At 41.4% G+C, this 10,841-nt stretch overlaps 1 protein-coding gene across 4 annotated transcripts in view; it reads left to right on the top strand.

Annotated features, from left to right (window-relative positions):
- NELL1 (NEL-like 1 (chicken)) overlaps positions 1-10,841 on the top strand; it is a 995,550-nt gene that overhangs the window by 3,927 nt on the left and 980,782 nt on the right. For 3 of the 4 annotated variants that reach the window (XM_011937505.1, XM_011937506.1, XM_011937507.1), the window contains exon 2: positions 5,094-5,222. In XM_011937505.1, the coding sequence (XP_011792895.1) occupies positions 5,094-5,222 (129 nt within the window). Of the gene's footprint in view, positions 1-1,621; positions 1,703-5,093; positions 5,223-10,841 lie in introns of all 4 variants that reach the window. The other variant, XM_011937504.1, reaches the window with a different exon arrangement.

Here is a 10,841-nt window from a genome sequence, read left to right on the forward strand (position 1 = left end):
CTCACTGCAAGCTCTGCCTCCCGGGTTCACGCCATTCTCCTGCCTCAGCCTCCCGAGTAGCTGGGACTACAGGTGCCCGCCACCTCGCCCAGCTAATTTTTGCATTTTTAGTAGAGACAGGGTTCTTTATGTTGGTCAGGCTGGTCTCGAACTCCTGACCTCAGGTGATCTGCCTGCCTCAGTCTCCCAAAGTGCTGAGATTACAGGTGTGAGCCACCGCACCCGGCCGAGAGATTTTCTTTTGGAAGAAACTCTCAGGTGGATCATTAATTATGAATTGAAAAATGGAACTGTGAACATGAGCCCCAGCCTCCAAGGATCAGGGAAAATATTGGCTAGCTTGGAACAGGCATAGAGCATATTCTTCAAGAAAATTGCTTTTGGGGTATTAAGGACCTTTGTAGGTGCCCAGGGGTCCAAACCTGATTAAGTGGTTGTGAAATTCTGTGGTTAAATGAGCTCCTGGAGCATCATTCTAGCATTATTTTAGTCTGCATGGTCCAGAGGAAAACAACTTCCACCATGGACAATGAGCAGGAATAAATTTAAAGTCAGCCAGACCCAGGAGGATTTGCTGGAAAGCCTATGTCTGGGACCCCAAAGGTGAACTGAGTGGGCTGTGGGCCTGAGCGTTACTTGGGTGGGGGTGAGGAGCAGCCAATAGCAGCAGCAGCAGCAAGAGGAGGAGGAGCAGGTATCTTTGTTAGGGTGGAGGTTCTGAATTCTAGAGTCAGGCCTCAAGTGCCTCTGTGACATTGACGTGCTGCCTTCCACATTTTTAAAATATTTCTTCCCCAGGAGCTTTTTATCTTGCTTAATTGTAATTCAATTTCAGCCATTTGTAGAGCCATTATGTCCAAAGTAGAAAACTTTAATAGAGTTTCCTAGGAAAGGGCAGGAGCTCCATGCTTGGACAAGAAGCAGAAACATTAAAATTTTTTTTGTTTATGAGACCACACGCACACTACATAAGGTTCAAGAGAGCCCATGTAAATGCTGCCTTATTAATAGCTTTTCTCATTCCCTAGGCAGTATGCAAAGTGCTATCCTTTACACATCCTGCTATGGGCACGAGGCATTTTCATCCTGGTGGGGACTAATTAAAGGGAGAGAAGAAAACTGTATCCAGAAGCCTAATTGATTTCTCTTTTTTGACTCTGTTTTTATGAGGTGTTTTCTTTTTTTTTATTTTATTTTTAATTTTTTTATTATGAGGTGTTTTCGTAATAAAAGCAATACATTTATCTTAAAGCCAGAGAAGCTCCTTCACTTTTGAGTTGTGGGCAGGGAGTTGGGGAGCAAATACAGATTTCATATATGGATTTTACAAGCAAACCCAGGATAAGAGGCCAATTGGGTATGGAGAGGGGCTGGGAGGAAAGGGGCCATCTGTATCTTTTGTGTGATGCCAGGGGAGTTGAGGACCAGGGAGCTGGAGTGGTCTGGAGAATTGGTCTTATTAAAGACAGATGAAATAACCCCCAGCTGGGCACCACTTATGTGCCAGATTGAGCTGCTGAAGTGTGAATATAGTTTCCCCTGAGACCTCATGAGTCTGGTGTAACAGGTACCAGTATCTTTTTACACATGGTAACCCAAAACATGAAATTTCCTATAACAGAAGATATGAAGCCACCCGTGTTATCGCTGATATGGAGTACTAGAGTTCTGAAGTCTCTGCTTCAGCAGTTCCTTCAGGGAGGCAGGTATTAACATTTCTATTTTATGGATGAAGAAACTAAGGCCTGATAAATGAATGCTTTTTTTAAGGGCACAGAGTTAGTAGAGGGAAGAGACTGGACTGAAACTGGCTCTCAGTTTGGTGTTGGTTCCACAGTACTTTCTGGATTGAGGGCACTGTGTTCTCATTTGGGGTGGGGATTCAAGGACACCATTGGGGTGTTCTGCTAGTTCTACAGAGTTTGTTTGGGTGATTTGAAGCCTTGCCCAATTAATTGCAGGGCTCTTAGTCTGGAAGATTTGAGCATCTTAAGGATGCCATCGTAGAAGGATTTTTGTCCCTGTATTGGTCAATATTGCCATAATGATTTTGTATAACAAATAACCCAAAACTCAGTAGCTTGAAGCAAACCATTGATTTTAGTTCACGTATCTGTAAATTGTGTTTGGTGTTGGCTTATCTAGGCTGTATTTGGCTGGGCTTGGTTTCAAACTCAGGTAGGCTGCTTGCTCCACACTTCTAGGTCTCCTTGGACCAGTGGGCCAGCAGGGACATGTTCTTATCATGATGAGGAAGTAGATGAGAACAAACCCCACTGCACAAGCATATTCAAACCTCTGCCTGCATAATGTTACTGACATCCCAATGGCCAAAACAAGTTACGTGGCTGGCCTCAAAGTCAAGAGATGGTGAGGTTTACTCCCATTCTAGTGGAAGGAACTGCAAAGCCACACAGTAAAGGCTGTGGATATGAGATGGGTAAAGATTTGAGGCCAATATTCAGTCAGCCACTGTCCTTTTAGAAAGTTTCCCTGGCTTGCATGTCATCCGTCATCTCATACTATCCCGAGATATGCTTATTGCTCAGAGGTCATTGCACCCAAAGTATTGATCATGCACCAACTCATTAGATAATTAATCAGGTCTTAAGTTCAGAGCCTGCCTGCCATCTGTCCAGGCCTGTGAAAGGCACTTGGGCAACAGGGGTGCTTCCTTCTTCTTGCGTCTGGTGAAGGGCACATTCCCCAGACCACTTTCCCAATTCCTGGCTAGAGAAACACCAATTTGGAGGTCCTTCGAAATTTAATTTCTGCCCTTAAACATAAACCTTAAAACCCTCCAATTGTATCTCAGAATTAGAATAACATCCAAGCTCCTTGTGGGTCACAGGCCTTATGTGATCTGGCCCTTCTCTCTCCCCCTTTGGCCTCTTTTCTTTCTTTCTGCTTTTTTTTTTTTTTTTTGAGACAGAGTTTCACTCTGGCACCCAGGCTGGAGTGCAGCGGTGCTGCAGGATCTGCTTCCTGGGTGTAAGCGATCTTCCTAAGTAGCTGGGACCATAGGTGTATGCTACCACGCCCGGCTAATTTTTTGATCTTTTTGTAGAGACATGGTCTCCCTATGTTGCCCAGGCTGGCCTCAAACTCCTGAGCTCACACAATCCCCCTGTCTCAGCCTCCCAAAGTGTTAGAGTTACAGGTGTGAGCCACTGTGCCTGGTTGGCCTTATTTTCTACTTCTCTACCCCTGGCCCATTCAGTTTCAGCCATGCTGGCCTTTTTTCTGTTCTTGGGACACTCCCAGTTTGTTCCTCATTTGCATGCACCTTTCTCTGCATGTGGAAAGCTTCCTCCCATCTTGCCTTTTCTAGTCATTTAAGTTTCAGCTCAAAAGAACCTTTTCTAACCCCCCTTTCTAAAGTAGGGCCCCCATCCAAATTGTTTTCTATCCCGTTACTCTATTTTATTTTCTTCATGGCATTTATTGCCATCTCAGATTATCTTATTAATTGGTTTATTTTTTGCCCTCCCCTCACCTAACCCACAGGAAAGCGAGCTCCATGAGCACATCACCAGTGCCTAGCAATGTGTGTGCTATATAGTAAACACTCAGTAATACCTGTTGAAAAAATTATGAAATGAATGAATATAGAGTGAATGGAAGGAAGACATCTTTGGGTCAACTGGAAGGGGAAAACTTAAATCTTCAGTTCAGGGGACAAGGGGAAGCCTGACAGAAACTGAGAAGGCAGCTAATGACATTTTGTTTGCCTTGGCAATAACGGGTTTCAGCTCTAAAGAGGCCTTCCTGATCGACCATCTGTCGACAGAAGCCTAGCAGGTCCTGTTTCCTAACAGAGAAAGAATAAGAAAAGAGTAGATTTCCTTCTCCAAGCCTATAGGACCAGGGGTTAAGATCGGAGGACAGGTGAGGTTGTGATAGCTTATGATGTCCCAGTGAGCATTCACGCAGTGGGTGCAAGCCTTCCAAATCTTGTCTCAGTGACTGCATTACCATCAGATGAGAGTTGACAGCTGTTGCTGATTAAAACATTTCCAACAGCACAGTCAAAATTGCACGATTGAAATGATGAGTGTAGATGGACACAGCCTTTATGAATGGCTTAAACACAGCCCCTTAAAGTGATCACTAGCCTTATTAATACATATAGTTGGAAATCACTTTGCAATTATGAATGAATCATTCCTCAGAGCACCCCCTGGGTGAGAGGCATCTTTAGGGATTTGTCTTAGACAAGGGAAGAGGAGGCTCAGGGCTGTGTTTCTCAGCACTAAGGTTCTCTAAAAAGAGTTATCAGGGTATCTGACTTTCCAACCAGGAATCCCCTTGGATGGAAATATATATCCATTATTCCAGGGATTCTCCTTCCTGGGCAGTCCCTCTGCCACCCTTCTTCAACCGGAACAGGGTCCTTTTTCACTTTTTTCCTCCTTACCACAGGTGATTGTGCCTGATTAGTTAGGGAGCACTTTGTGGAGGTGTTTACTGGTGGTGGTGGTGTCATATTTTGCTACTGCATCTGTCTCTGAGGCAGGTGGATCAGGGCCACAATCTTGTATCCACAGTCACCACCTCTATAAAGCTTGGAAACCCAGTTTTTTCATAACTCACCTGACTGCAAAACCTATCCTGAGTTGAACTCATTTCATGGCAAGACTTGATCTAAACTGATATCAACCTATTTATAATCTTTATTTATGCCAATTAGAGAAGTATGTCATACTTTTTGCTTCAGAAGTACTGTATTTGATTATGGGATGCTGAGTTAGATTTTGCTAAAAATGTTACATAAAATGTAGTATATAGGCCATATTACCTTTCTAACATATGGCACCTTCTGAATTCTGAATATTTAACCTCAGGAGTTTTGGATAAGAAATTATCAATCTATAATGTGGGGTAGGATTGGGGGAAGGAACAAAGAAACTACAGTATTAGCGGGGTAAGGGAGCAAAAATTTGCTTTTCTTTTCCCTCCACAGACAAAGACCTCCAAGCACTCATCATTGGCTTCCTTGTATTCCCTGCCACTCCCTGACTCTGTGACCTCTGCTCTGTAATGCTACTAACAGTCTGCATTTTAAGCCCAAACAACTCTTTGTTCCTTTACAGTGGTGGGCTTTGGGATGGATCCTGACCTTCAGATGGATATCATCACCGAGCTTGACCTTGTGAACACCACCCTTGGAGTGGCTCAGGTGTCTGGAATGCACAATGCCAGCAAAGCATTTCTATTTCAAGGTAAAGGCACCTCCTATCCTGCATGATGGCAGAGGTTGGGGAGGAGGGTCTGCCTGGGGGGTGCTCATCTGGTGTGTGTTTGGAGATCACCTTTGCTTTTTCTCTTGTGTTGCTGTCCTGAGTGCTTAGATATGCAGTGGATATTATTCTGAGGGCAGGAGGGAGGCATTAGAGATCATGGTGGTGAAATATTTGGTGTGGCAGTGAAATATTTCCTTGATTTTGGTGAGGATCTAAAGTGGAATGAATTTATGAAATACTTGAAAGTCATTGACCAGCCATATTATTGTTACAGGATATTTCTCTAGCTGTTATCAATACCTTTGCCTGTACTTATACCTATACCTATATTTACATCTTTCGTCTAGTGGATAGGCCATAAAGACAGAGGGAAACTTATGGCTGCATTCTCCTTGGGGTAGAACTTACTCAGTTCTGCCCACTATAAGCTGGACTACAATTCATTAAATCATTCAGCAAGCATTTATAGAGAAAACATGGTGTGTTTCTTAGAAGCATGGTGTTTCTCACAATTTTGGAGGCTGTGAAATCCAAGAATAAGGCATCAGCAGATTTGGTACCTAGTGGGGGGCTGGCTCTGTCTGCTTCTAAGATGATGCCTTGTTACTGTGTCCTGTGGAATGCTGTGTCCTTATATGGTGCAAGGGATGGAAAGGCAGAAAAATAACTAGCTAGTTTCCTTTCTTTTTTTCTTTTTTTTTTTTGAGACGCAGTCTCGCTCTGTCGTCCAGGCTGGAGTGCAGTGGCCGGATCTCAGCTCACTGCAAGCTCCGCCTCCCAGGTTTACGCCATTCTCCTGCCTCAGCCTCCCGAGTAGCTGGGACTACAGGCGCCCGCCACCTCGCCCGGCTGGTTTTTTGTATTTTTTAGTAGAGACGGGGTTTCACCGTGTTAGCCAGGATGGTCTCGGTCTCCTGACCTTGTGATCCGCCCGTCTCGGCCTCTCAAAGTACTGGGACTACAGGCTTGAGCCACCGCGCCCGGCCTCAGCTAGTTTCCTTTCTAAAGACACTAATCCATTAATGAGGGCAAAGACCTCATAATTTAATCACTGCCTAAAGGCCCCACCTCTTAATACTAATGCACTGGGGATTAAGTTTAAATATGAATTTTGGTGGGACACAAATATTCAAATCAGCAAAGTGATATGTCAACAGATACTTAAAAAATGGATAGAAAGCCTGGTATAAGAAGGGGTGGGGTCTCAGAGCATTCTAAATAGAGGAAATAGTATGTGTAAAGGTAAGGCAAAAGCATGGTGGAAGGGTGGTGAACGTCTGGAGGGGTAGACAGGGACTAGGTTACATGGGACCCTGTTGGCAGAGCTGATATTCTGCTGATGTGTGTGGGTTTGGGTGTACTGATGATTTATGGCCGGTGTCCATTTTGATAGGTGGGACGCCATGTACTTTTTGTTACCTGTTTTAAGTATTACCCTTGCCTGTAATACAAGGCCAGTTAATGGCTTTGTGCTTTACTCTCAGAGAAGTGGGGCCTTTGTAGAGGTTTAAACCTCTAAACCGGGAAATGAACTGACCAGATACCATAGTAAGGCAGCCTGGATATTCCTCTATGAAAATGTCTGGCAGGGTTCTTTTAACTGAGCCTTTTATGAGGATAATAAAAGGATTATTTTAGCATGGCTGAACCAACATAATAGAATGAGATTTATGTATTTACAGTGCAGATAACTTAAGATATTAATGATATATAGCAAATCTACAGTTATTATGTAATATATGACAAGACTATGGACATACTAATTTTCACTTGCTCCTTACTAATGAACTGGTGAAGTATGCAAGCTGGGTATGGTTAAAAGAGTAGACTGAATTACTTTGTTTTTGCATTGTGCGAGATCTGCCCAGTCACTGTTGAGAGTCCATACCCTTCTTGATCTGAGCAAGGCTGCTGACACTTTGTAAACAAAGTTGCTATGGAAACCTGACTGGTCTGTAAGCTTGAAGAAGGCAGGAGTCCTGCAGATCTAGATACTCCTTTATCCTCAGGGCCAACTATTGTGCATGAAGCATAGTAGGTGATTAATAAACATTTTGAATGGAATTAAAATTTCTTTTGTACTATGTACCTTATAAAAAAGCTTACTGCTTGCTTTAGTCATTACTATTCATTCATTTCACAAGTGTAGGTCCCCTGGGCTGGAACTCTACTCTCTAATCTGTGTATTCTCTGTTTTGGCAACTGTCTCCGTGATGTCTGTCCAACTACAACAACTGGGAGGGATTTTCAGCTTCTTCAAGGGGAAGAGTAACTTCTTTATGGAACTTTGACAGAGAAGGCCTTTCTCTTATATCCCCTGTGATTATATTGGGCTCACCTAGAAAATTCAGGATAATCTCCCCCATCTCAAGACCAGTAACTTAATCACATCTGCAAATCCCTTCTGTCATGTAAGGTAACATAATCATAGATTCTGTCAATTAACACCTGGACATTTTTGGGGAGCCATTATTTTGTTTACCACAAAGTCTGCCCTCTAGATCCAGAAGATTCATGTCTGTCCAACTTGCAAAATACATTCACGCCATCCGAGTATCTCAAAAAGTCTTAATCCATCATAGCAACAACTCAAAGATTGAAATCTCCCCTAATCTCAGCTGAAAAATTCTACCTCTCATTAAGTAATCTAAATCAGATATGGGAGAGACAGTGGGTATAATCCATTTTGGGGAAAAAATTTCTCTCTATTGTGGTCCTATGAAACTGAAAAACAGGTAATCTGCTTCCAAAATACAATGGCAGGACAGACATAACATACCAGTTATAGATATTTCTGTTCCAAAGGAAGGAAATGGAAAGAAGAAAGGAGTCACTGGTCCCAGACACTTGTGAAATTCAGCAGTGCAAACTCCATTGAGTTCAAGTCTTAGAAATAATCCTCTTTGGTTTTGGCTCTGTCTTCTGGCTTGTGGCTCATTCCTCTGAGACATTGTTCGTTTTTCGTGAATAATAGCATTTGTTTGCAGCTGAGTAGTTTTATCAGCTTGTTTCCTGCCTATAAAGTTTTGGGGGTTTGTCAGACATCTTTCATTGTGTCCTCTCTCAGTCTTCTTCAGTACAAATTGGCAGGATTTCTGTTGGTATAATATTGTCAAGAAACTTGAAGGTCTCCTGTCCACTCGACAAGCAGCTTATCCACAGATCTGTCCTAGATAATGCTGTCTCTATTCCTGACTACTTCTGAGATGACTGAAGGGAATCCATGACTCACATACTGATCTCTACAAAGAAGCCTCTAGGTGATTGAATATTTTGACCTTTTGATCCTTCCAAGGCACTATCAAAAAGTTGTTTAGCCACAACTTGGCTCTAGAGCAGGCTTTCCTGATAGTGTATCTCCTTTTATTGTCTTTTGCAATCTGGATAGGCTGAGAACTCCCTGAATTATCAAGTCCTGACTCCTTTTTGCTTAACAGCTCTTCTCTCAATCCCTCACTTTTCTCTCACATTTTGCCATAAACAGCAAGAAGAAATCAGACTGTACTTTCAACACTTTGCTTGGAAATCTCCTCATCTAAATATCCAAGTTTATTTATTTATTTATTTATTATTTTTTGAGACAGAGTCTTGCTCTGTCGCCCAGGCTGGAGTGCAGTGGCCGGATCTCAGCTCACTGCAAGCTCTGCCTCCCGGGTTTACGCCATTCTCCCGCCTCAGCCTCACGAGTAGCTGGGACTACAGGTGCCCGCCACCTCGCCCGGCTAGTTTTTTGTATTTTTTTAGTAGAGACGGGGTTTCACAGTGTTAGCCAGGATGGTCTCGATCTCCTGACCTCATGATCCGCCCGTCTCGGCCTCCCAAAGTGCTGGGATTACAGGCTTGAGCCACCGCGCCCAGCCAATATCCAAGTTTATTTTACTTTCCACGTAACTACAGGACAAAATGTAGATAAGCTTTCTGGCATCAGGTAACAAGGATCTCCCATCTTTGGGTATTCATTCAGTAATATGTCCCTTATTTCCTTTTAAGCCTTTGCTGGGACCACTTTTAACATCTATATTTATTTTTAACTCCCTGTTGAAGGCAATTGGCCTTTTCTACCATGCTCCTTAAAAATTTTCCAGGCTCTACCCTATTACCCAATGCCAAAGCCTCTTCCACATTTTTAGGTATTTGTTACAACAGCACCCCACTTCCAGTTACCTAAAGTTTGCATTGGTTTCTTACTGGTGCTGTAACAAATTACTACAAATGTCGTGACTTAAAATAAATTTATTATACTTCTAGAGGTTATAAATTCAAAAAGAGATTTATGGGTTTAAAACAAAGGTGTTAGTAGAGCTGTGTTCTTTCTGGAAGCTCTACTGAATATTCATTCAGTTCATTGCCTGTTGCAGCTTCCAGAAATTGCCACATTCCTTGACTCATGGCTGCATCAGTCCAAGGTCGACTTCTGTTGTCACATTTCCTTCTCTCTGATTCTGTCGCCATATTGTCTTCTCTGATACTGACCTTCTGCCTTCCATTTTCCCTTATAAGAACTCTTGTGATTATGTTGGAACCACACAGATAATCTAAGTATTCTCAAGATTCATAATTTAATCACATCTGCAAAATCTTTTTTTGCTGTATAAGATGACATAGTTACAGGTTCTGGGGATTAAAATATGTCTTTTGGGGCCCATTATTCTATCATAGAATGGCTAAGCGTTGTTGGCCATAAATATGAATATAATGATGTTTCCTGAGTACTACAATTAAATCTTCCTTTTTCTAGTGCAGTACTGTTCAATCAAAATGTATTGTGAGCTCCATCTTTAATTTTAAAATCTGTAAGAGCCACATTAAAAAAGTAAAAAGAAACAGGTAAAATTAATTATATATTTTATTTAACCCAATATATAAAAAATATTATTTAGACATATGGTCCACACAAAAATATATTAATAAAATATTTTACTTTTTTTAAGAAAACAAAGTCTTCAAAATTAATTGATATTTTACACTTAAAACACATTCTGATTTGCATGCTAAATTTTTAATCTGTAGTAACAGATATGTATTTTGATTTCATAAAATTTATAGTTAAAAAAGTAGATTTGTCAAATTATTCTGTACAGAATTATTAGATTAAAAAGTTAAACAGGTTTATTGAGGTATAATTACACTATAATAAACTGTGTGTATTCAAAATATACAACTTGGTAATTTTAATATACAAATATACCTGTGCAACTATCATCACAATCAAGAAAAATGAACATACTTATCACCCAAAAAGTTTACCTTTTATCTTATATAATTGCTCCCACCTACCTCTCCCAACCTCCACTTCTAGGCAACTATTGATCTGCTTTCTGTCACTATACACTAATTTGCATTTTCTAGAATTTTATATAAATAGAATCATACAATATGTGCTTTTTTTGGTCTGGATTCTTCTACTCATTATGGGTATTTTGAGATTTATACATATTGCAGCATGCAAAGTGCTTTTCTTACAGGCAGTGTATAGTTGGGGGCTTAACTTTTTTTTTTTTTATTATACTTTAAGTTCTAGGGTACATGTGCATAACATGCAGGTTTGTTACATATGTATACTTGTGCCATGTTGGTGTGCTGCACCCATCAACTCGT

This window comes from Colobus angolensis, unplaced genomic scaffold (assembly GCF_000951035.1).
Source record: "Colobus angolensis palliatus isolate OR3802 unplaced genomic scaffold, Cang.pa_1.0 Scaffold164, whole genome shotgun sequence".
In the NCBI taxonomy this organism is placed as follows: domain Eukaryota; kingdom Metazoa; phylum Chordata; class Mammalia; order Primates; family Cercopithecidae; genus Colobus; species Colobus angolensis.